Source organism: Lactuca serriola, chromosome 4, assembly GCF_051521515.1.
Source record: "Lactuca serriola cultivar US96UC23 chromosome 4, Lser_US96UC23_V15, whole genome shotgun sequence".
Lineage (NCBI taxonomy): Eukaryota > Viridiplantae > Streptophyta > Magnoliopsida > Asterales > Asteraceae > Lactuca > Lactuca serriola.
The window spans coordinates 107095361-107122477 of record NC_136411.1 but is presented as its reverse complement, the minus strand read 5'-3'; the positions used below and the strand labels follow the sequence as shown (position 1 = coordinate 107122477).

General features: G+C 39.1%; 1 protein-coding gene across 1 annotated transcript; it reads left to right on the top strand.

Moving 5' to 3' along the window:
- Nucleotides 1-295: 295 nt before the first annotated feature.
- Nucleotides 296-6296, top strand: NHX6 (Na+/H+ antiporter 6). Its single transcript, XM_079039647.1, has 22 exons — nucleotides 296-724; nucleotides 911-962; nucleotides 1065-1124; nucleotides 1225-1249; nucleotides 1326-1411; nucleotides 1510-1621; nucleotides 2051-2113; nucleotides 2231-2250; nucleotides 2519-2613; nucleotides 3264-3292; nucleotides 3380-3411; nucleotides 3510-3557; nucleotides 3637-3697; nucleotides 3792-3889; nucleotides 3967-4042; nucleotides 4252-4271; nucleotides 4415-4512; nucleotides 4611-4720; nucleotides 5205-5291; nucleotides 5460-5554; nucleotides 5639-5730; nucleotides 5943-6296. The coding sequence occupies exons 1-22, from the start codon at nucleotides 508-510 to the stop codon at nucleotides 5984-5986; spliced, it is 1620 nt and encodes a 539-aa protein (XP_078895773.1). The 5' UTR covers nucleotides 296-507; the 3' UTR covers nucleotides 5987-6296.
- Nucleotides 6297-27117: the final 20821 nt, after the last annotated feature.

Sequence of the window (27117 nt, the reverse complement as noted above, 5' to 3'; positions counted from 1 at the left end):
TATTTGAACCCAGAGAGTAATCATAATATGTCGATATTTGAACCCAAAGAGTTCTTTACAATGAATCACATGCTCTCCAAAAGAGTCCAAACATGCCTTACAGCACACAAGACATATCTCGTCAGCTGGAAATATAGGAATCATGAGCCGGTATTTAAGGATAGTGCGATACTCCACATGAGACATATGTTGGCGAAGCCCGAAGATAGCTAAAAGAAAATATAAATATTTTTTAAAGTACGAATTTCTACAATATATTTTGAATGTAAAATACGTTCTAGGGCATAGTTTCTCAAAATTTCCTATCTAATTAGAGCGCAACAGGACCGGGACTAAATTAGGAATTTCTGGAGATTAGATCACTTTATGTAGTTGGGGAAAGGGAAAGGGTCAGTTTTATTCTCGAGGGCTAAAGGATCAAACATCGTATCATCGCTCATAGTTTATAGTGTGAGTTTGAAATTGAGATTGAGATTGAGATTGAGATTGAGATTGCGATCAAGTATCATGCAGGAAGGGAACTGGAATAATCCCACCACCATGCCTGACTTGCAAATATCTCCTGCTGGTCCGCATGGCGGAAGTCCAGGTAAGGATCAACAGGCGGCAGGGGTAGGCATTCTTCTTCAGATAATGATGCTCGTCCTTTCATTCATTCTTGGACATGTCTTGCGGCGTCATAGATTCTATTATCTTCCTGAAGCAAGCGCCTCCCTTTTGATCGGTAAACCATGCTCATATAATCCCGTATTCCTTTTATACTCATCCTGCTTTAGTTCAATTTCTTTGATTTTATTGCCTTTCTTGTATCTTCAACAATTTCCCTGTGATTTCGTACAAACTTGAGTTTCTTCTTAGTTCCAGAGTCATCTATGCGATGATGATCATGATTTCACGTTGGTTTTGACAGGGTTAATCGTTGGTGGACTTGCGAATATCTCAAATACCGAAACTAGTATCAGGTTCTTGAATGCTTTTTAGCTTCATGGTACCTCTCTTAGTTTGTTGAACATAGTACAACTAACTGTTGCAGTTCGATTTACCTTCTTCCCTTTCTACTTCAGGGCCTGGTTTAATTTCCATGAGGAGTTCTTCTTCCTCTTTTTGTTGCCCCCCATCATATTATATCCTTCATCAATCTCCTTAATGATTTATTATTCTTTATCATCTGTTTTATTAATCAAAAGGGGTTGTCTAGTTATTTCCTTGACCATTCATGTGTACCCAATCAGGATTCAGTTTGGCACCTGTAAGTTATTATGATTGTTGTCTAAGCCCCACATTCTGTTATTACATATAGTAACTGTTGGCTTTTTTTTTTTCAGAAACCATTCTTTTCAAACTTTGGAGCCATTGTGACATTTGCAATATTGGGAACTTTTATTGCTTCAATTGTTACAGGTCTTTTGGTGTGAGTATTCCTTTTTATCAGTAAAATAATGTTGATGAACATAAACTTATGTTAACTGCCTCAATAAATTCAGACTGCTTTCATGCTTGATCTTACAGGTACCTTGGTGGTGTAATGTATCTCATGTACAGACTTCCATTGGTTGAATGTCTGATGTTTGGTGCTCTTATTTCAGCAACAGATCCTGTCACTGTTCTCTCCATTTTTCAGGTTGAATTTGGTGTAGAGTGAATTCCTTTTTTCATTATTTTCCACTACCGTATGTGTATTGATCTGCTTGATTTGTTTTTAATTCAGTTGATAGCGTATTTAGGGGAAAATTGGATATATCTATATTTAATCTTTCCATAAGCACTTGAAAAGGTACATACATGATGTTTTGTAGACCTAACTAAAAGTACAAAGTTACAACTGGATGGATTATTCATAGAACAAGGACTTAATAAAAAAAATGGAAGCACAATGCTGTAATAGAAAGTACAAGGCCTTAATAAGAAGTTTTTTTTTTTGAAAGTACAATGTATAATTGGGTTGATTATTCATCTGCTTTTGGTAAGAAAGACCAAAAGTTCCTTTTTGTATTTCCATTCTTATATCTTAATGTGAATTTATGGTCATTATTTGCTATGAAAACTGTAGGAGCTTGGCTCAGACATGAATCTTTATGCATTGGTTTTTGGTGAATCGGTTTTAAATGATGCGGTAAGTTTTATCTTGATTTTAGTTATCCCATTCCCATATTATTTGTAGATATTTATACTTATATCATGTTTTTTTTTCTTTGGTCTATGTTCTTTTATATTTTGCTCAACTTCAAAGATGGCAATTTCCCTATACAGGTTTGCATTACTCCAGTTCTACTTTCTGACAATATTTGATACACAGGACAGGATATACTTCTAGGGCTTTTTTTGATGATGAGGATGAAAAGGGCATTTATGTCTTTTGCACATATGAAAGATCCATGTCTTCCCTTGTTCCACTTAAATGGGTGGACATTAGTCAGTCCTGTTTGTCCCCTTAAGCAGCCTCGATATACGTTGAGACACATTTATATTATGCAATAAGAAAACTTGAATACATAAACTTATAGAATTCATTTTTTAGGACAATGTCATTGGTGAGGAGTAATTCATCTGAGCAAAATTTCTTTTTGATAGTCGTGAGGTTTCTTGAGACTTTTGTTGGTTCCATGTCAGCAGGTCAGTTTAATGTCGGCTTATGCTTTTGTTTTTTTTTTCTGCAAATAAATTTGAATTTATTACATATGCTATTGACCTTCTGTGGTAAGAAAATGCCAAACTTTAATATCTTGTTCTTGATGGTTTCCAGCCTTAAAAGAACAGTTTTATTGGGTTCTGGTTTTTTGGATTTTGGGTTCAACCAGTTTGTTTTTCCTTTTTTTTTTCCTGATTTTTGAGTATTTGGTTTTCTATAAAGTAATAAATACAGCAATCGAGTGTGTAGACTTGTTGAAGTCATCTATGAAAGCATGGAAAAGATATTTGTTGAATTTCATAATATATAATAGCAAAAAACATTCCAGAAATTTATATCTGATGAAACAACTAATTGGAGTGTAATGGAAACTATAAACACCTTAAAATAACTCGATATTTTATATGACATTTGTGGTTTTCTGATTTTTTTCTGCAAATTTCTAAAAAGTCAGGAGCTTAATAGGGAAGACCTCATTTCTCTGACTTTCACCTTTATGTTGTTCTTTCCACATTAAGTCCAAAAGAAACACGCACATATAATATATAATATCATCTATTATCATTGTGTATTATTTTTCAGTATTGCTTTTGATTCATTGAGTTACTCAGATAGTTTTATTCTTGTGTGACAGGTGTTGGAGTTGGGTTCACATCAGCTTTGATATCCTTTAATAGTGATTGTTATTGTAAATACTAGGTACAAATTTGTCTTGTTTGTTATAAAGTATAAACCTTAACTGCAGGAAACCTATTCAAGTATGCAGGTTTGGACATTGATAAGTAAGTTGTTTACTTTTCTTAGATAACTCAATCTAAAAAAACTGTCTCATCTTATTACACTCATACTGACTATGGAACATATAATTCATGATTCTCAGCCTACAGAACTTGGAATGCTGTCTGTTTGTTCTTTTTCCATACTTCTCGTGAGCTCCCTAAACCCTAAACCCTAAACCCTAATTGCATTTACAGAATGTTTTACTCTTTTAATGATATCAATTTTAGGTACATGTTAGCAGAAGGTCTTGGTCTCTCTGGTATTGTGTCAATTCTGTTCACTGGGATGGTTAGTATATATATACATATGGTTTTAGCTGCAATTATCTGTTCTTTTTTTTTAAGTGAATATATTGGTGTCTTTTTTTTGTTTATGGGGGTAGGTTATGAAGCATTATTCCTTCTCAAACTTATCAGAAAATTCTCAAAGATTTGTGTCTGCTTTTTTCCACTTGATATCATCTTTAGCTGAGACATTTGTGTAAGGAAGCCTGTTTTATTTCTGTTATCAATGTTTAATTTGTTTGTAACTATTTATTTTTGTTGGTTTTTGTGCAGATTCATATATATGGGTTTTGATATTGCTATGGAACAGCATAGCTGGTCCCACGTGGGATTCATCTTCTTTTCTATTGTATCCTTGAGTTGTTTGTCAAGATGTGTCATTATGATCAAAATCTCTTTAACAATCTGCAATACAGTTAAAAACATCATTATTTGATATTAATAGCACATTATAAATATAAATATACAAATACAATGATCAACTTTAATTTATAATTAGAATATGTATTATGAATAATGAAGTATTTTTTTTCTTAACTCACTCCTTGATTGCCCCAGATATTCATCGGATTAGCAAGGTATGCCTCAAGGAATCTCTTAGGATTTAAATGGGCAAAATACAGAATTAAAATTTTATCTGGAAACAGCTTTAGCTTTATGATGTAAATAGTTTCAATGCTATAAAATAGTAAAATAATTAACTGTTTTTTATGTTGTGAAGGGCTGCAAATGTCTTCACTTGTGCATATTTGTTGAATTTGGTTCGACCTGCACAACGACAAATACCTGTAAAACACCAGAAAGCACTTTGGTACAGTGGTAAGCATAGAAAAAGTTGTATAAGATTTTTATTTTACTGAATTATTACGAATATTTATTTATATTTTATTTATGTATATTATAATATGATGAATCAGGACTTAGAGGGGCAATGGCTTTTGCACTTGCTTTGCAATCAGTTCATGATCTCCCAGAAGGACATGGTCAGACCATATTTACTGCAACCACTGCAATAGTTGTTTTAACGGTAGGCAACTCATTTTAATTTAATTTCATATATTAAATTATATCAAGGTATAAATGCAAGAAATAGTTTCCCACTTTCTTTTCTTTGTTTATTGTAATATTCTACTTTCAATTCTTTCTATTATAATGTGTTCATCTTTCCTTGTCTGGTGGCCATCTATTAACACTTTTCCTTTCAATTGTTTTTTGACTTAGCTTTTTAAGTATTGATTACTTTGTAGCATCTCTTTGGATTAAATTGTTATTAGGGCTCATAAAATAGAAAACTAGATTATTCTAAATCAAGTGTTACTTGTTTTTGAACTAATAAGGGCAGGACTTAACCTGGTAAGCTATATGGGTGTTTCTTTGACTTCATACAGAACAAAAAAGAACTTAATAGAGAAAGTCAGGGAAAAAAGGCTTTCACAATATTTTACAATTCATAATCATGTATCGCTTGTAGATAGTTAGATATGCTTCTCACATGGTAATTGAAAATGCAGGTGTTGCTTATTGGAGGCTCAACAGGTACTATGCTCGAAGCTTTACAAGTTATAGGAGGAGATACCCATGATGGCCACTTGACTGATGTGAGTATTCCTTCTTTTTTTTTATATCAACCAAACTCAACTCAACTCAACTCAACTCAACTCAAATATATATATATATATATATATATATATATATTTCTTCCTATTAGCTACTGTATTAAATATATAGTGATGATTGAATAAGATTATAATTTGATTTTGGTCCAGAGCTTTGAAGCTAATAATGGCTACGTGGCTCCATTTGATGGAGAGCCATCATCCGGAAACAGACTAAAGATGAGACTTAAAGAATTTCACAGAAGGTCGTGGTTGTGGGCCCCACCTTTTATTTTTTAATTTTTATTCTTAATTTTTCCTAATGTTTTTTATTTAATTGTTTGAAGCAGTGCTGCATCTTTCCGTGCATTAGACAGGAACTACCTTACCCCATTTTTCACCACCCAATCTGGAGATCGGGATGACAATGATGATAGCCATGGTAAGGACCATTATATTTTTTGTTGGCCTTTTCTATTAAAAAAACAAGTATAAAAGTATTAAACAAGTTTATCAAGTAGATTGAAGGAATATGCAGTAAAATACAAAGTATTAATAAGAGATTTGTAGGTTCATTTTCATTTAGGTGTATGAAAACGAAGATTTTATTAGAGTGAGCTATAATAATGTTTGAGAAATTTTTTGTACTTGTAGCGGAAGATTCACTGCTGAGGTCTAGAAGAGAAGGCTTCCATTAGCACAATTTATATTTTGATGATTTGAATCCTAGAATTCTACGAAATCTCAAAGTGTTAGGGGTAGTAGGCAGATATGATATGATTAGCAGCCATATATGTACATGATGATTAAACTAGATTAACAAGTGGAGTTGAGATGCTGTTTACTTTACTTGCATGGATGAAATTTGCTTATATTGTTTTAATTTCCCATATCAATTTCTTTGCATACTTTTAAGAAAGTGATGCTGTAATAGAAAAGATCAAAGTTAGTAGGGTATTGTAATTTGTTGGAAGTTTTATATCTGATTGATGATGCTTGATCGTGAAATATACTTTATGTTGTATGTCAGTAGTAGTTGTAAATAAATGACAAAATGAAACACATATAAAATAAAAGAAAAACAAGTAATTTTAAAAAATACTTAGTAAACTTTGCTGCTGACCACCCTAACGCTTTTATGTTGCATCCCTTTCAAGGCATGGGATTTTAATATATATATATATATATATATATATATATATATATATATATATATATATATATATATATATATATATATATATATATATATATATATATATATATATATATATATATATATATATATATATATATATATATATATATATATATAAGGTGTTAAGTCAATTGATCTAAAAAACTTGACCGCATTAGGATTTTTAGCTCATGTTTGTGTATGGTGCATAATTGAATAGTACCCAGAAATGAAACCTTGCCGACATTTGGAGGTCTAATGACTAATAATGTCTGAGTTTGTATAAGTTGTTGATGGAAATCATATAAAAAAGTTAGGAGAGTCTTCATGGATCAATGGAACAAGGATAAAGGAAACTAAAAGAGGCACTACTTTTTAAATCAATTAGGAGTTTTCCTTCGGTGACTACTTTACATGGATGGGAAGAGCTCCAATCTCGACAAACCCCCGAAGATGGTTAACCCACCCATCAGCCTTGAATTTAGTTGTTTTGACCACTAATTTTGATTTCTCCTAAATTTGCAATATTCTATAATTTGATTTGATTATGCTTTAATGGTTCATCATGTGAAATCAAGGAGTTCTGTTAAGTACATGATCTATTATTTATTTAATTTGAATAGATTGCACTACTTTTTTTTTCTTTAAAAAATATAAGGAATGCTTGTCAGCTTTAGCTTAGTCATAATTGAAGAGTTGAATACAAGCTTTAATGATCATCTTGGAATTCCTTGAACAATTCTTATTCTTTATTTTCATTCCGTGTCGGTTTGTATCAGAGCACATTAACATCTTGATGTTGAATAACATTAAATATGTGCCACAATCAAATCCTAATCGTGGGGTCGCAAAGCTAAAGACCTATAGCATGTAGTAGACAATATTATCGGAAAACTTGAAAAACTATGTGTCATGATTGTAGGTGGTCGAAATGACCATAAGGATGGAGCATGCCATGGCAAAACTCTACCTTATCTCCACCTCACCTCCGAAGTGTGGCAACCATTTTGAAACCATGGGCAAGGGGCGGTGGTACACACACACACACACAGAGAGAGAGAGAGAGAGAGAGAGAGAGAGAGAGAGAGAGAGAGAGAGAGAGAGAGAGAGAGAGAGAGAGAGAGAGCAACTAAACCACGATCAAAACCGCATGGTGTATGTGAAGGATCCTCAAACCCTAATTTTTAGGGTTTAGTCCATATATAAACATCATTAACTCTTCATTTCTCATCCCCTCTACAGCCTCTATTTGCCATTTCGTCCATCTAGAACCCTAATCCCCTTGAGAGTGTTCTTGAGCTCATTTTTGTGTTTTGGTGGTATTCTTGAAGAAGAAGAAGTTGGTAAAGAGACATTGGAGCTTAGAAGGAATTTGGATATGGGATTCCCTACCTGCCAGCAACCTCCAGGAGGTAAAAAGCTCCTAGCTTGATCATCTTTTATTATAGATCTAGTAATTTCTTCATTTAGGGCATTTTTGGTCCCAACCATGGTGATTCTTGAGCATGACATGCTCTTAACCAAATGAGTCGTCCTTTCAGACCCTATAACGGGTCTTGAGTCATATAACAGGTCTTAAGTCATAAAAATGTGGTCTTGATGCTTAGTTCTTCCCCATGTATGCTCTAGAAGGTCTTAAGGTGTTAAGAAGTTGGGATGTTGTGTATTAAGGACTTAATGGGGATGCAAAGTCATAAAGTTGGAAACTTTATGACTTTTAGTGGTATTTTGGCCTTGGATCTGAAATTTGGACGTAAGAGCTTAACACATTAAGCTCTTAATATGGAAAATAAGACCTCGGTACGTACGTCGTGTGTACCTCTACGTACGCCGCACGTACGATGTCAACAACCCGATCTCGGTCAAGGCTCGTGTATGCCCCGTGTACATTTAAAGTATTCCCTGTGTATGAGGCCTGAGTTGACTCGCTGACTTTGACAAAGTCTTTAACACGAGTGTTGACCAAGTTTGACCTAGGGTATTTTGGGTATTTGAGATGTATTTAAGATTATGTCATTGGTTTTGGTTAGGTGATCGTTGAGCTGATTTTCAGAGCAAAATTTTATTCGGGTTGCATTCCGACTGAGATGTGAGTTTTCCTTGCTGTACCCATGGGTCGAAGGCACCAATGCCGACCCACTAGATTATTTTTCCTAATCAGGATAGTGTTATGATAATTTGTAGCTGTTCGGTAGATCCGTATGATTATCTTTATTTGTTGGCTCCATGTTTATGTTTATTTGCTGCATATGTCGACATGTTGTGTTGGGTTGAGGTGGTCCTGCTTTGTGCTGTAGGCCAAGATACCCATGGACGACCGGGTAGGCTGTAGGCCCTCCGAGGCGGTCCAGTCATGTCGAAGGCTCGTAGAGCGGTCCAAATAGGTTGTAGGCCCTGTGAGGCGGTCCAGTCAGGATGGCTGCTCATATTGTATGCTTGTTGTTATGTGGTATGCTGGTACTTTGGGGGAACTCGCTAAGCTTTAAGTTATAGTTTTTAGTTTATCGTTTCAAGTACTTCATAGGATCGAGGGAAGACAAAGGTGTGATCGTACACAACTTCCTGTTTTATGTCACTGGGTCTTAGGAAAACTCTGATTTGCAATAATGCTTTTGAAGCAATGATTCTTTTTGTAAACAATATTGATTCATGGTTGGTTTTGAAAATTTTAAATTTATTGTGATTTTTGGAGTGTTACATGGTGGATCATAAACTGAAAACCCTTACAGAAATCAGTGCTCTTATCAAGAACATGGAAGAAGAGTCCAAGCATACAACTCAATAAGAAGAATGGTACAGTGATGCACCAAGAGGAGTGAAAGAAAATTCTACACCAAAAATCGAGAGTCAACTTTCCGAGTTGACTAAAGTTGTGATGATGCTTGATAAGGACAAGTGTGTATAACCAAAAAAAGTTAGAACTTGTGGTATTTGTACCCAAGTTGGACACCCCACTGATATGTGCCCGATGTTACAAGAAGATATAGAGTCAGTTCAAGCCATAAGATTTTCTAGTCAACAACAAGGAAACTTTCAGCCAAAAAGCAACCTAAATTGGCACTAACCCAATACCAATTTTCAACTAAGGCCACCACCTTATCAACCTATACCTCCATTTTAGAATCAAATGCATCATCAATCAAATTTCCAACCAAACTTCCAGCCCCTTCAACCTACTTATCAATCTCAATTCCAACCTCAAAACATGCAACAAGGAAGTAGTTCAAGCGGTTCAAGAATGTCTTTAGAAGACATTGTCAAGAGTTTAGCCATAAGTGCTCTATCATTTCAAAATAAGACCAAAGCGAGTATCAAGACTTTGTAGCAACAAATGACTCAACTCGCCACTTCTATGAGTAAATTGGAGTCACAAGGCAAACTACTTGGACAACCTGAGAAGAATTCCAAGCATAATACATGTGCCATAACTTTTAGGAATGGTAAAGAATATGTAGGTCCAATCATGGTAGAGGAAGATGAAGAAATGGAGTTAGAGAAAGAAGATGAGAAATCAAAAGCATCCTCAAATTCAATACCCAATGAAGTGAAAGTTACTCATCCTCATTTTCCTACAAGATTAAACAAGTCAAAGCGAGAGAGAGAGAGAGAGAGGGAGAGAGAGAGAGAGAGCAAGAGAGAGAGAGAGAGAGAGAATATAATGAAATCATGAAGATGTTCAGAAAGGTTAAGGTAAATATTCCTCTCATTGATGTCATCAAACAAGTTCCTAGGTAGGCTAAATTCCTTAAGGAATTATGCACATCTAAAAAGAAGTTAAAAAGGAATGAAATTGTCAAAGCAAGTGAGAATGTATCTGCAGTGTTACAAAGATTACCTAAAAATGTAAGGATCCGGGTGTTTTCACGGTTCCTTGCAAGTTGGGTAACCTTCATGTTCCCAAACTATGCTAGAATTTAGAGATTCTATCAATGTTTTCCTTACTATATTTTTAAAACTTTAAATATTTGCACTGTAACGCCCCATTTCTGGTATGTGATTTAAATGAAAAACTTTAATTCTTAAGGGGTACTCGACGAGTCCGTAGCCCGACTCGTCGAGTAGAGACGGGATTTGCACGCAGTTTAAGTTAGCTACTTGACGAGTCCATATTCTTGGACTCGACGAGTCTGCCAGTCTGGATGAAACCCTAATTTCAAAGGTTTGCACCCTATTTAAACAACATTATGCGCCCTAAACCAGCCTCCATCACCCTCAGAATCTCCCTCACTAAACCCTAGCCTTCCTTTAAGCATTCTTGGAGTATTTCTCATCTTGTGAAGGATTTTGGTGCATTTTGGAGTTAGAAGAAGAAGAAAGAAGAGGGGTTTTCAAAAAGAAGCGAAGAAGATCTGAGCTTTTCGTGTCATTCCAGTTTCCATTGAGGTATAAAGCTTGAATCTTTGTTTATCATCATGTAGATCTCCTTGAATGCTTGCTAGGGATATTTTTGATCCATTTTCTAGACATTGATGTCGATTTATGAGTAGTTAAGATGATTGGGTTTCAGATCTGAGCATTTCAGAACTCCTTAAGCTCAAGGTTGCCACCTTTATTGAGCTAAACTCCCGTTCCAAACCTAGATCTCCTCTTTTAGCTCTTTAAAGGGCATTTGAGCTTCTTATGGGCATGCATGCACGTAAAGTTAGAAACTTTACGTGAAAAACCAGCCCTAGGAGCCCAAATCTATGAATGGAATGCACTGGATTTGAGCAGAATCGACTGTATAGTAATGGCATGCATAGGACTCGGCGAGTCGTTCTTCAGACTCGACGAGTCGAGTCGCGAGTCCCCGAGTCTTTCCCTGTTTGAGAGTTTAGAGTGGAACTAGTGAGTGGGAATGGGACTCGATGAGTTAGAGCTCAGATCTAGTAATAGAGAAACTCGGCGAGTCCAAGGCAATCTTCTTGCCTCAAGAACAGACTCGACGAGTTGTTCATACAACTCGGCGAGTCACAGACTGGACGTTTTCATAGGACGAAGGAGGACTCGATGAGTGTTCATTCAACTCGGCGAGTCAGATGAAGATAGACTCGATGTTAGTATCGAGGACGAACTCGTCGAGTCTTTGCCAAACTCGACGAGTAGAAGCGGGTAGAGGATTAGAATGGATGATAGGGACTCGGTGAGTTGGCGGCCCAACTCGGCGAGTCTGGTCAACCGGAAGTTGACTTTGTCTAGTAAGTTGACTTGACCAGGGGTAAAATAGTCATGTTACCATGAGAACAGTTATCAATATCTGATTTAGTGTTTATGGGATTTGTAGCCGGAGAGTTCCAGAGCAGCAGTCAGACAGTTTCAGATCTAGCATCTCAGCAGCCAGCATTACGAGGTGAGTTTCATTCCAGTAGGAACGGGTCTACGGCCACAATGCCGACCCATTTAGTTAGAAGTAGTTCCGGGCTTCGGTTCGATGTAGTAGTTAGAGTGCTTGATGTCTTCGTGATTCAAGCAGGTTTTATGTTATGTGTTCCGAACTTTGGTCCGATGCAGTATGCAGTATATGTGTCCATGTTAGTTGATATGTTTATACTATGTTATGTTCAGTCAGTTTCTGGACTTCGGTCCGATGCAGGGGACAAGGTCCCAGTTAGTTTCGGACTTCGGTCCGATGCAGTTAGTTTCGGACTTCGGTCCGATGCAGTTTCCGGACTTCGGTCTGTTGCAGAGGGAAAGACCCTGGTTGGTTCCGGACTTCGGTCCGATGCAGTTTTCGGATTTTGGTCCGATGCAGTGGGCAAGGCCCAATAGTTGTTTGTATGTTATTATATGATATGTGGTATTTTGGGGGAGCTCACTAAGCTTTATGCTTACAGTTTCAGTTTTGGTTTCAGGTACTTCCGCTAGCAAGGGGAAGAGCTCGGGTTGATGGCATCGCACACACCACAACTTCAGTTTTATCCTAGGTATTTTATTCAGACATTTTGATATGATTGATACAAATTTTGTTTTGACACAGTTACTTGACTTTTGACTTACTCATTTTATGGTTCTTAGTATATATGACATCTGATGATGTGATTTTTAGTAATATTAAAACAAAAATTTTTGAGTCGTATTTTTGAGTTGTTTCAAGTTGGTATCAGAGCCTTGGTTTGAGGGATTCAGGCACACTTTCGGGTGTGACTGGACTCAAACTAAGGATATGGTAAAAAGATTTTCAAAGAAAAATGTTTTTGAAAGAAATTTTGAAAAAGAAAACTTAAAAAGAAAAAGAGTTTTTGAGAAAGAGAAAAGGGTGTGGTGCATGCGATCAGCCGAGCTCAAGTAAGTACTCCCAAATTACCCATACAAGTTTATGTTATGATTATCAGTTCCAATTTCAGTAGAATAGCATGCTAAAATAGGACTAAGGATCTAGGAGGATGCCTTATGTGCCTGCTATATGTATGTTTCAGCTGAATGAGAATCGCATGCTAGTATTGAGTAGACAGCAGTAGGATAGCCTGTTTAGGTTATGCCTGATAGTATGAGCTTAGCATTGTATGCTAGTACAGTTTCTCATTGTGAGGATATATTTTCTTGAGTAGCTTCCTGTGTCCAAATGCTGCTTGCTTCGTGCTTTGTGGGACTCTGAGTAATGGGAGTTAGCCATTAGGTGAATACGTCACATCACATGTGATCGGGGTTGAATAATCTCAGAATGCCGGACTTGGCCCTATTGCACAGCTCTTGTTTGAGTCCAACTGTTGTAAGGAAGAGTCTTTTACTCGAAGGATTATCTGAGCCTCGCCACATGTAATGGTATTTAGGTGATGGCTAATTGGCATTACCAGGAGGCCTTCAGCAACTGAGGACTGGATTCGGTGGAGTCAGAGATTTCCCTAGGGCAAGCCTAGGATGAGAGTAACAGATATCAGTAGCAGTAGAAGTGACTTGGTGGAGTCAAGGTAGTTCTTGAGGAAGTACAGATAGATGTGGAAGGTAGTATGGGCCCGTACTATTGAAACCAGAGGATCCGTACTTGAACCAAGGAAGGCTGAGATGAGACCAGGGAACTTGTAAGTTGTAGCGATCCCTCGATATATATATATATATATATATATATATATATCAGTGTTTCTGACGTTTATCATGATGTGATTTCAGAATGGTGGTTTTGCGCCCTAGGCCAGCAGTCGGCAGTTCAGGAGCCGGCGAGGGATCGGGACCAGGCTCGGGGGCCGAGCATTTGGATGAGCAGACTAAGGAGTTTCTCTCCTCAGAGATTACTCACATCATACTTGATCAGACTCCTGTGATCTTTGGTTCGATCAAGGAGGGTATTTTGGAGCTAATGGATGAGAGGTTGAGTACCTTTCGTGCTGAGGTGGCGACCATGATGAGGTCGTGCACACTCACCTTCAGGGAGTTTTGGGTTTGTGGAGCTCCAGACTACCATGGGGAGCGAGACCCCATAGTGAGTACTAGGTGGTTGGCAGATGTCGCCAACACATTCCGCACCAACAAATGTCTCGAGGGGGACAAGGTTAGACTAGCATCCTGTCTCCTGAAGGACAGGGCACGTGACTGGTGGGAGGAGATCGGGCATGTCATCGGAGATGACGCAACACTTGATACGATGACTTGAGCTGATTTTACAACCAGGTTCAGAGCCGAGTTTGCACCGGTTATTGAGGTACAACAGTTAGCCAGGGAGTTTCAGAATCTCACCCAGACTATAGAGACAGTGGCGGAGATTACCGCCAAGTTCAGGGAGAGGGCTCTTCTTGTTCCTCAGTACGCAGCTGACGAGGAAATGAAGAAGGCTCGTTATCATGAAATGTTGCGAAGTGATATCCGCCAGTTTGTGAGCCGATCCAGCTGTAAAACGCTGGATGACATGATTGCTAGGGCGAGAGAGAGAGAGAGAGAGAGAGAGAGAGAGAGAGAGAGATTGATTTAGAGATGGAGAAGAAGAGGAAGCCATAGGCGACATCTGGCACTTGGAGTTCGGGCGAAAAGCCCAAGGTATCCGATCATAGATCCAGAGGTCAGCAGAGCCATAATCGGTGTGGCAAGTATGGGAGATTGCATGATGGGGCGTGAAAGGAAAGGAGTCCCGGTTGCTACAAGTGCGGCCAGACTGGAAATATGAGCAGAGATTGTACAGCTACTCCTACCGTTACCGCAACTTCTGATCTAATTTGCTTCCATTGCAATCATAGGGGACATAAAAAGTCCCAGTGCCCGAGTTTAGTAGCAACAGCAGGGAAGGTGGCAGCACCTGCCCCTGCTACTTTGAGGATTACAGACGGCCGTCGGGGTCGTGCTGAGGCGCCAGTGGCAAAGAGTAGAGCTTTCCAGATGACAATAGAGGAGGCGCGAACGACTCTTGATGTGGTGACGAGTATGTATTTTCCTTCTTATCTCTTTATTGATATTGTTTGTTTCTCATGGTTATATGTTTTGTATAGGGCCGTTCTTAGTGAACGACATTTCAGCTACAGTACTGTTTGACTTGGGGGCTACCCGATCATTTGTTTCACTTGCACTTAGCAAGAGGTTTAGTAGAGCTCCGGGGGGAGTTGGATTGTCCACTCGAGGCTGAGATAGCTTATAACAGGATCGTCAGGGTTACGAGCATGCATAGGGGGTGTTCGCTGCAGTTATTTGATGAGCAGTTTTTAGTAGACCTGGTTCCTATTCCCCTGCGAGGGAACAAGGTTATAGTGTGTAACGCCCATGTTTCTCGCTAGGCATATCCTATAAAAATATTTACGTCGGTCGACTAATGTAAACTTCTTGTGAATAAATAAAATAAAAATCATTCAAACATAATACGTGTGATTTATTTATAAATTATGTGTATATTTGTGTAAAAGCTCATTTTAAAATTTAAATAGGGCTAAATAAAAGTTTAAAAATAAAAGATCATTTAGAATATTAATCTAAATGAAAGCGGTAGAGACCGTAACTATTAGCCCGTCGATATACAAAACAAAAATAACTAAATATTAGATATATTTTCGAGATATAATTCCTGAAAATAACTGTCTATGTATATTTTATGACGTTAATAATAAATTATAAAATTTGATATGTTGTAAAATAATATTTATTATAAGTTTGGTAATATTTGTCATTTAATAATATTATAAGTGTCTTAATTAAACTAATCATTTTGAAAGATTATAAATGAAATGGATTAGTTATTAGTTTTAATAAGAAATGTATATATTTGTGAGTTTATAAAAGATGAATTAAAAATATATATTACATATAGTTGCAGACTAAGTTAAATTTCTTTTAAAAATAGTGATAAGATGAAAGAATACTTATACGTGTCAATATACGATGTCTAATAAATGATGGTGCAACCTCAAGTAATGGGTGGTTAGGTGTCAAAATTGTATGGTGACAAAGCTTTGATGATCTAAAAACTATAAATCGAATTCATAGTATATATAGTTTGTATCCCACTCAAATTTTCATTACTCACATATATTTAGAAACCAACAGAATAACGGATAAGGTTTTTGACAATATAATAAGTTGGCAAGCAGTGTTGAACTTGAAGCCACAATAATAGTTAGTTTCCAGTAACTAGCCAAGTGAGTACATAGTTACTTTCATCTTACACATAAATATGAAGTATTTTATATAAAATACGTGTTATGTGTATATATGTTGTTTGTTTATTTGAGACAATGTTGAATGATGTTTTATACATGTTTAAAATGATTTAAAATGTATATATATACATTTTATCTACAAATATGTTGGGTATAACATGGGTAGATGAAATAAGTTGATGTGTGTGAAAATGATGAGAGACCTCGATGTTGTTGTTGATTCTGTCATCTAGCGGAGTATGGATGACGACCACTGACTCTTCTAGACAGTCCAGTGGAACGCTAGCAGGCTCGCAACCTGTAGGTGTTTGTGAACGATGTGTTCACCGGTGTACTCCATCCCCCACATGGTTGCCTTAAGGACATTTATTGCTGAGGAATCCCCTTAGCAGTAGTGTCCATCCCGATGATGATCCTTAGGTTAGGTCCCTTATGATAGGTGTTTTAGGGATGTAAAGTGAGGATAACGAGAACGGATAATCGGGTTATTGTTGGTTGATTAAATTAAATAACTTATTTATTGTGGGTTGAAAACCCTATGTGATCACCAGGATCCCAAGCCTGACCCACTCAGTTTCATGTATTACAGGTAGTGGCGCTCGAGCATAGATGTGATGTTTTGGATGAGGGATTACAGATATAGGCATGTAGATATGAAATAATGTAGTATAGCTTATATTATACTATTTATGCTTTTGATCTGTATCGAACATGACATCCCGAGTCTTTTAATGAAATACATTTCATTGGAAATGCTTTTGATAAATCTTTATCATAATTTGTTTTGGGACAAATTCCGCAACACTTTTATTTAAAATGTTACTCTGATTTTCAAACAAGCATAAACAAAATCGGTCTTTTCTGGCTGTGAAAATGGGGATGTCACATAGTGGGTATGGATTGGCTGAGCCCCAATGGGGCAGTGATTGATTGTGAGCTACAGTTAGTAAGGGTTCGCACTCCCAGTGGGGGAGAGTTAGTGATTCAGGGCAAGAGGCCACAACGCGGACCAGTTCTTTATTCAACAGTGAGAGCAAGGTGCTACGTTCAGCAGGGATGCGTGGGGTACGTCGTCTATATTATAGATGCCCAAGAGAAGGGTAAGGTGACAGTTGACAATGTACCGGTAGTACGAGAGTACCCGGATGTATTTCCAGAGGATTTGCCTGGAATACCTCCTGAGAGACAGGTTGAGTTCAGGATTGACCTGGTTCCTGGTGCGGCTCCAATAGCCAAGGCACCATGTCGGTTGGCTCCTCCAGAGATGCAGGAGTTGTCTACACAGCTGCATGAGCTGCTAGACAAGAGTTTTATCAGGCCGAACAGTTCACCTTGGGGAGCCCCGATCCTGTTTGTGAAGAAGAAGGACGGGTTGCACCGTATGTGCATAGACTACTGGGAGTTGAATAAGGTGACGGTGAAGAATCGTTACCCACTTCCGAGGATAGACGGCCTATTTGATCAGCTTCAGGGAGCGTCTTGGTTCTCAAAGATTGATTTACGCTCCGGGTATCATCAGATGCGGGTCAGAGGTGAGGATGTGCAAAAGACTGCTTTTAGGACCCGCTATGGTCATTATGAGTTTGTGGTGATGCCATTTGGGCTCACCAATTCTCCAGTCGCGTTCATGGATCTCATGAATCGTGTATGCAGACCGATGTTGGTTCGGTCTGTGATAGTGTTTAGCGACGACATCTTGGTCTATTCCAAGAATCAGGAGCAACACGAGGAGCACCTGAGGGAGGTGCTAGAGACCTTGAGGAGGGAGAGACTTTTCGCGAAGTTCTCAAAGTGCGAGTTCTGGTTGCGCAAAGTGCAGTTTCTTGGGAACCTCGTCAACCAGAAGGGTATACTGGTAGACCCGGCCAAGATAGAGGCCGTGATGCAGTGGGAGGTCCCGAGGTCTCCATCCGAGATTCGGAGGTTCCTAGGTTTGGCAGGGTATTACAAGAGATTCATCCAGGATTTCTCAAAGATAGCAGTTCTGTTCACCCGACTGACTAGGAAGTCGATGGTGTTTCGCTGGGGGCCTGAGTAACAGGCAGCATTTGAGACCCTCAGACAGCAATTGTACGAGGCACCAATTCTTACCCTGCCAGAAGGAGTGGATGAATTTGTAGTCTACTGTGATGCTTCGATCACAGGTATGGGAGCTGTGTTGATGCAACGGGGGCATGTGATAGCTTATGCCTCTAGACAGTTGAAGCCTCACGAGGCTAACTATCCGATACACGATTTAGAGCTGGGGGCAGTGGTGTTTGCCCTCAAGATTTGGCGACATTATCTCTATGGGGTCCGTTGTACAATTTACACGAATCATAAGAGTCTGAGGTACCTCATGGACCAGCCGAATCTAAACATGAGACAACGTCGGTGGTTAGATGTGGTAAAGGACTACGATTGCGAGATATTTTATCATCCGGGCAAGGCCAATGTAGTGGCCGACGCCCTAAGCCGCAAGGCGATGGCGGCTCCGATCAGAGATATATGTCTGAGGATGGTGGTGATTACTCCATTGTTGGAGCAGATTAGAGAGGCACAGATCGAGGGCCTGAAGGAGGAGAGGCAGAAGTGTGAGAGGATTGTGGGCCAAGTAGCATCTTTCGATTATGACAGTCGAGGATTGTTGACCCTTCATAGGAGGGTCTGGGTGCCGTATTGGGGAGGAGTACGACATGTGTTGATGAATGAGGCCCACAAGTCTCGGTTCTCCATCCATCCAGAGGCGACGAAGATGTATAGAGATATTCGACCCGATTATCGGTGGCCCTGCATGAAGCGGGACGTAGCCTGATATGTGGAGAGATGTCTGACCTGCAGGAAGGTCAAGGCGGAGCATCAAAGACTCCAAGGCAAGATGCAATCGTTAGACATTCTCGTGTGGAAATGGGAGGATATCATTATGGATTTCATCACTAAGATTCCTAGGACCGTGCGAGGAGTCGATTCGATTTGGGTCATAGTGGATCGGCTAACCAAGAGCGCGAATTTCATACTGATCCAAGAGAGTATATCGGCTGAGAAGCTAGCCGATATTTATGTGCGTGAGGTGGTGGCACGACATGGAGTGCTCATATCAGTAGTATCAAATCGAGACGTCCGGTTCACTTCCAGGTTTTGGAAGCGGTTTCACGACGAGATGGGGACTCGTCTGCACTTTAGCACCGCTTTCCACCCCCAGATAGACGGGCAGAGCGAGAGGACGATTCAGACTCTCTAGGACATGCTTCGGGCATGTGTCCTAGATTTCGGTGGTAGTTGGGATACGTATCTTCCATTAGCGGAATTTTCGTATAACAACAGTTAACACGCTAGTATTGACCTCCCTCCTTTCGAGATGCTCTACGGGAGGAAGTGTAGGCCTCCGATTTGTTGGGGCGAGGTGGTCAGCGAGTCATCGAGAGTACTGAGGTGGTGCTTAGGACCACATAGTTGATCCAGCAGGTCCGTAGCAGACTGCAGACTGCCCAGAGTCGGCAGAAGATTTACTCCGAAAGGAGCCATTCGAACTTGAAGTTTTAGGTGGGTGATATGGTCCTCCTGAAGGTATCACCCTGGAAGGGTGTTATTAGGTTCCGGAAGAGGGGCAAGTTGGGCCCTAGGTTCATTGGTCCTTTTAGGGTTTTGGCCCGGGTGGGTCAGGTTGCTTACTGTTTGGATCTCCCAGCAGAGCATAGCCAGATCCACAACATTTTCCACGTTTCTCAGCTGCGGAAGTGTTTGGTGGATGAGTCAGCAGTAGTACCATTGGAAGATATTTAGCTTGATAGCAACCTGAATTATATTGAGAGACCAGTTGCGATCTTAGACCGGAAGACGAAGACCTTGAGGAACAAGGTAATCCAGCTAGTGAAGGTGTAATGGCAGCACCGGAAGGGTTCAGAGTGGATGTGGGAGACCGAGGAGGAGATGAGGGAGCATTATCCAGAGTTATTTTTGGTTACAGCAGCAACAGACTTCGAGGATGAAGTCTAAGATAAGTGGGGGAGATTTGTAACACCCTATTTATAGTATGTGATTTAAATGAAAAACTTTAATTCTTAAGGGGTACTCGACGAGTCCGTAGCCTGACTCGTCGAGTAGAGACGGGATTTGCACGCAGTTTAAGTTAGCTACTCGACGAGTCCATATTCTTGGACTCGGTGAGTCTGCCAGGCTGGATGAAACCCTAATTTCAAGGGTTTGCATCCTATTTAAACAACATTATGCACCCTAAACCAGCCTCCATCACCCTCAGAATGTCCCTCACTAAAACCTAGCCTTCCTTTAAGCATTCTTGGAGTATTTCTCATCTTGTGAAGGATTTTGGTGCATTTTGGAGTTAGAAGAGGAAGAAAGAAGAGGGGTTTTCAAAAAGAAGCGAAGAAGATCTGAGCTTTTCGTGTCATTCCAGTTTCCATTGAGGTATAAAGCTTGAATCTTTGTTTATCATCATGTAGATCTCCTTGAAAGCTTGCTAGGGATATTTTTGAGCCATTTTTTAAACATTGATGTCGATTTATGAGTAGTTAAGATGATTGGGTTTCAGATCTGAGCATTTCAGAACTCCTTAAGCTCAAGGTTGCCACCTTTATTGAGCTAAACTCCTGTTCCAAACCTAGATCTCCTCTTTTAGCTCTTTAAAGGGCATTTGAGCTTCTTATGGGCATGCATGCACGTAAAGTTAGAAACTTTACGTGAAAAACCAGCCCTAGGAGCCCAGATCTATGAATGGAATGCACTGGATTTGAGCAGAATCGACTGTATAGTAATGGCATGCATAGGACTCGGCGAGTCGTTCTTCAGACTCGACGAGTCGAGTCGCAAGTCCCCGAGTCTTTCCCTGTTTGAGAGTTTAATAAACTCAATTATTCTGGAAGTCAAAACATGCAAAAATGAAACAATAGTTAAACAATTAACACAAGACAGTAACATTACTCATAAATAATTCTCCTTTATTTAATCATCAAATGTTAATTACATTTATCTATTACACGTTTCTACTACTATCTAATCTATGCTAATATCATCCTTCAGCCCAATACTCCTAGCATGCTGCAAGTGCTTAACCCTACTTAGTCCCTTCGTAAGCGGATCTGTTGGGTTATCTTCTGATTATATCCTCTTTTCACTATGAGTTGTCCTTCTTCTACACGATGTCTAATAAAGTGATATTTTCTGTCGATATGTCGAGATCTACCATGATCCCTTGGTTCCTTGGTCAAGGCAACCGCTCCTTCATTATCACAGAAAATTTCCATGGGCTCCTTTATGGCAGGTACAACTCCAAGATCACCGATGAAGTTCTTCAACCATATTGCCTCCTTCGACGCTTCGCTCGCTGCAATGTACTTTGATTCGCACGTTGAATCAGCTACGGTTTCCTGCTTGGAACTTTTCCAAGTTACTGCTCCTCCGTTTAGGGTAAAGACCCAGCCCGACTGCGAACGGTAGTTGTCCCTGTCGGTCTGAAAGCTGGCGTCACTATACCCTCACACCTTCAAGTCATCACTCCCTCCGAGGACTAAGAACCATTCCTTCTTCCTCCGAAGGTACTTAAGGATATTCTTAACCGCAATCCAATGGGCTTTGCCAAGATTCCATTGATATCTGCTAACCATGCTCAAAGCAAAGGCTACATCAGGGCGAGTACAAGTCATAGCATACATGATTGAGCCAACTGCGGAAGCGTATGGTACTTGGCTCATTTATGCTATTTCAGCTTCGGTACTCGGACTTTGAGTCTTACTCAACTTGGCATTACTTTGTATCGGTAATTCTCCCTTCTTCGAGTTTTCCATACTAAAACGTTTTAGTACCTTATCTAAGTAAGTGTTCTGACTAAGTCCTATTAGTCTCTTACTTCTTTCTCTCATTATCCTTATTCCCAAAATATAAGAAGCCTCTCCGAGGTCCTTCATAGCGAAGCACTTCCCGAGCCAGGACTTAACCTCCTGCAGAGTCGGGACATCGTTTCCTATGAGTAATATGTCATCGACATATAGAAAGAGGAAGCTTACTATACTCCCACTGGCTTTGACATATACACACGATTCATCTTCGCTTCGTACAAATCCAAACTCTTTGACTTTCTCATCGAAGCAAGGATTCCATCTGCGAGATGCTTGCTTAAGTCCATAAATGGACTTCTCAAGCTTACACACTCTATTCGGATGCTTCGGATCCACAAACCCCTCTGGTTGAGCCATGTAAACATCCTCAGCCAACTTACCATTAAGGAAAGCGGTCTTGACATTCATTTGCCAAATCTCATAATCATGAAATGCGGCAATAACTAGCATCACTCTAATAGACTTTATCTTCGCAACTGGTGAGAAGGTCTCATCATAGTCAACTCCTGGAGTTTGAGTAAAGCCCTTCGCCACCAATCGCGCCTTATACGTGTGTACTTTTCCATCCACGTCGGTCTTCTTCTTGAAGATCCATTTGCACCCAACGGTCTTACGTCCGGGCACATTATCAACCAAATTCCAAAGTTGGTTATCATACATGGATTGGATCTCGCTATCCATTGCCTCTTTCCATTTCGCAGACTCCGGGCCTGCCATGGCTTCCTTATAGCTATTAGTTTCATCAAGGTTTATTAGTGTACCATCACTAATATACGTGTCCCCTTCGGTAGTAATATGAAAACCATAAAAATGGGGTTGAAATATAACTCTTTCGGAACGTCTAAGAGGTAAGGATTCGTCAACCGGAGTTTCCTCCTCGGGTTGAGTGCCAGCGGTAGAGGTTCCTTCATATATCGATTCTTGAATCTCTTCAAGCTCGATTTGCCTCCCACTGTCTCCTTGGCTTATGAGTTCTCGCTCTCGGAAAACTCCTCTCCTTGCAACAAAAACAACATTTTCCTTCGGTCTATAGAAGAGATATCCAAAGGATTTCTGCGTGTAGCCGATGAAAATACATCGCTCACTACGAGGTTCGAGCTTGTCGTGAGTATCTCGTCTTACGAAATCCTCACAACCCCAAACCTTGATGTGTGCAAACGAGGGAGCTTTCCCTGTCCACATCTCGTGAGGTGTTTTGGCAACCTTTTTAGTAGGGACTCAGTTAAGGATATGGGCGACAGTCTCTAAGACATACCCCCAAAAAGAGATTGATAGTGAAGCACGACTCATCATAGAGCGAACCATGTCCAACAAGGTTCGATTACGCCTTTCTGCCACACCATTCAATTGTGGTGTCCTAGGTGGCGTCAATTGTGAAACTATTCCACACTCCTTGAGATAATCGTGGAATTCAAGACTTAGGTACTCTCCTCCTCGATCGGATCGAAGCATCTTGATTTTCCTGCCCAATTGATTCTCCACTTCATTCTTGAACTCTTTGAACTTTTCAAAAGTTTCTGACTTTTGCTTGATTAAGTAGATATACCCATATCTACTATAGTCATCGGTAAAAGTCACCTAGAAGCGGTTCCCATCCTTCGTGGTTGATCTAAACGGTCCACATACATTGGTATGTATTAGGTCCAATAGACCCTCACCCCTTTCACACGTACTTGTGAAGGGTGACTTAGTCATCTTTCCAAGTAAACAAGACTCGCATGTGTCATCTTCCCTAAGGTCGAATGACTCCAACACTCCATCCTTTTGGAGTTGGGCTATGCGCTTCTTGTTGACATGTCCAAGACGACAATGCCACAAGGATGCTCTATCCATACTATTGGAAGAATCCATGCATAAAACATCATTTCCTAAGTTATCTACAATCATAATGGTTTCATAAATTCCATTACATGGTATAGCTTCAAAATAAAAGACACCATTTAGATAAGCCTAAATAGAACTATTCTCATTATTAAAAGAAAATCTAAAACGTTGTCTAAACAAACCATGAAATGAAATGATGTTTCTAGCCATTTCTGGCGAATAGCAACAATTGTTCAAGTCTAAAGATAAACCATTCCTAAGCACTAAAGAATACACTCCAATCTGGGTCACAAGCGACGATCTTCTATTCCCCATGATTAGATTTATTCTTCCATGCTCCACGTCTCTATTTCTTCTTAGTCCCTGCATATTAGAACAAATGTGGTAACCACAACCGGTATCAAGAACCCAAGAAATAGCATGAGATGAATCGTTAGATTTAATTGTGTATATACCTGCGAAAGATGGCTTGATCTTTCCTTCCTTGATGGCTTGCAGGTACTCTGGGCAACTTCTCTTCCAATGTCCTATCTTGTGGCAGTGGTGGCACTCTGCCTCCTTTGGGTTAGGTCAGGGTTTAGCAGGATCAACTTTGGTCCCACTAGAAGAGGCACCATCTCGGGACTTAACCTTGCGATGGTTCTTAGATGAAGCCTTCCTATTCTTTCCCCTTCCTTGTCCAATAGCCAAAACAGGAGCAGCGGGTGGATTGGGAGTTAGTGCAACAGACTTTTCCTTGAAGTTGCTCTCAGCGACCCTCAAGAGACCTTGGAGCTTGCTTAGGGTGACCTCTTCTTTGTTCATGTGGTAGGTCATCCTAAATTGATTGTAACTTGGAGGCAAAGAGTGAAGCACCATGTCGATCGCCAAGTCTTCCCCAAAGTCAACATTCAACTTGCGAAGACGGTCGACATACCTTTGCATCTTTTGCAGGTGCACGGTAAGAGACTCTCCATGATCCATTTTAGCGGAAATCATGTTAGTGAAAATCTCATAACGCTCTTGTCTCGCATTTTGGTGGTATCTCTCCAACAAGTCTTGGTGCATCTCGTACGGGTACATGTCCTCTTACGACTTTTGGAATTCGGAGTTCATAGTGGCTATCATGATGCAATGTACCTTCGTTGCATCACGCTCGTAAGTTTCAAAAGCAGTCATTTCAGCCGGAGTAGCGATTTCAGGGTTGATTTTCTCGAGCTTCTCATTGAGGACATACTCCTTGTCCTCATAGCGAGCAATAGTGTGAATGTATCTTATCCATTCGCTAAAGTTCGTCCCATCGAAAGTGACCTTTTGACAAAGGCTCATCAATGTGAATGAACTCGCAGCAACGTTGTTTGCGTTCGACATCTACAAATAGAAAGGACAAAGATAGATTAGAATATGAATCCCTAATTATCACCCAATAAGAAAATTAGGGCTAGGATCCAACAACAATATTTACATATTAGAAAAGGGATGCCGTAATCTAACATGCAAACAATTTGAAGGTAAGTGAATGATGATTCACTAATTCTCCACCACAAAACATAACTTTAAGTTCTAAATGTATTGAGAATTCCTAGGTTTAGATGAGATTCATTGAAACTTTTCAATGGCATGTTTAAATCTCGATATGCCCCTCTTGTTTGTGACTGGGATACCGAGGATCACAAAGCGGGTGTGAATTACCATGCAAATTTACATGGTGCCTTCATTGTAACGATCACTTATTCGATGTGCCGGTAAACCACACACGCTCCATCGAACTATGATAAACAATGAATCACCATTTGCCACCTTTTCTTAGAACCAATTAGTGTGCCGGTAAACCACACACGCTCCACTAACTTCTCAGCAAGGGTGCAAAGTGTAATTTCATGGGATTGCATCAATTCACTTTTCCTAAAGTAACTAAGATTGAGAAATTTTTGAAAAAACATGTAGTTACTTTGTATTTCATATTATACTTTTAATGAGGATATGAGGTTGCCCTATCCTACCCGTTCGGCTAATGACCCTCCACCGATCAAGCAAGCGGTAGGTGTGAGTGTACACCCATTAAGCGTCATTTTATAGGCAGCAACCTTATACCCACCTTATAGACCGACTTCGTGAATGAGGCCTACTAACGGTAAGACTAGCATTTTAATTATATATATATATATATATATATATATATATATATATATATATATATATATTAATTTTGTAATATTATATTAGTATAGGGTTGGATTTTAAACTTGTAAAATTCTAGGGTTTGAAATTTAAATTGTCTAAATTAAACTTTTAATCACAAAACATAAATTTCAAAACTTGAGGGCAAGTTTTAAACATTTAAAACATGGAGGATCAAATAACAAATAATCTTAATTAATTAATTCCATAATTATCCATATTTGATTTATTTAATGATTTCTTGCAAAATAATTTACCAATTTATTCAAAATAATTAATTAATTATCACATAAGGAAATTAAATATTTTATTAATTGATAAATATCTTTAATTAGATCAAGATTATAGTCATATATATCAAAAAATCGGATTAGGGTTGATCTAATATGATAAAGGCAAGTTTCCATAAGATAAATATCAAAAAATCCCGATTTTGGCCCTTCCTGACGCTCGGACTCGCCGAGTGCCCAACTGGACTCGCTGAGTCAGGCCAACTCGCCGAGTCCACCATGGGACTCGTCAAGTTCATGACACAGAACCACAAAATTTGAATTTTTCAAGAAAGAAACAAACAATTATGCATCAATTTAATAGAAACCAATCTAGGCTCTGATACCACTGATGGGTTTTGGCCATATGAACATTCCTATGTGCACATACAAACCCTAATGCTTGGATCTAGGTTTCTCTAATTAAACATGCATTGGATCCAAGACTTATAATGACTAATGGAGTATAAGAACAATACAAAATCAGAATTAGAAGCATACCTTGAAACACTTGTTTGATCTTCTAGTTCTTGGAGCTTTAGAGTCACAAATGTCACTCCTCTAATGGATTACAAACACCAACTAGCAAGAGGATGATTTGAGAGAGAGGAGAGGGAATAGAAATTGGCCAGGGTTTCTTTGCTTTAGCAGAGGTGCCGATTTCCCTTGCCCCAAGGGTCTATTTATACTTGTAAGGCTCCTAGGGTTTCACCCTTAAACCCTAGTTGGATAATCTTTACTCAAAGCAATCCAAATCCTTTCCAAGATAAGCCGTTGGACTATTTGTGGCTTATCCCAAGCCCTAGAAATCGTCCAACCCTATCCATAAAGGATTTACAACCCAAAGTGTAACTATCAAACAATTGACAGTTTATACCCTCTTATTTAATTAATCTCTTTAAGTCACCAAATTAATTCTAATTAATTTATGACTTATATTAATCAAATAACAATATTATTATTCCTTATATTATTCTCATAATATATTAATAATATTTATTCTCTCATAATAAATCA

Coding starts and splice junctions, on each gene's coding strand:
- NHX6 (XM_079039647.1), top strand. CDS start 508: ATGCAGGAAGGGAACTGGAATAATCCCACCACCATGCCTGACTTGCAA. Junction 1,412..1,509: donor ATTGTTACAGGTCTTTTGGT/GTGAGTATTCCT, acceptor TTGATCTTACAG/GTACCTTGGTGGTGTAATGT. Junction 3,293..3,379: donor TTGGGTTCACATCAGCTTTG/ATATCCTTTAAT, acceptor ACTGCAGGAAAC/CTATTCAAGTATGCAGGTTT.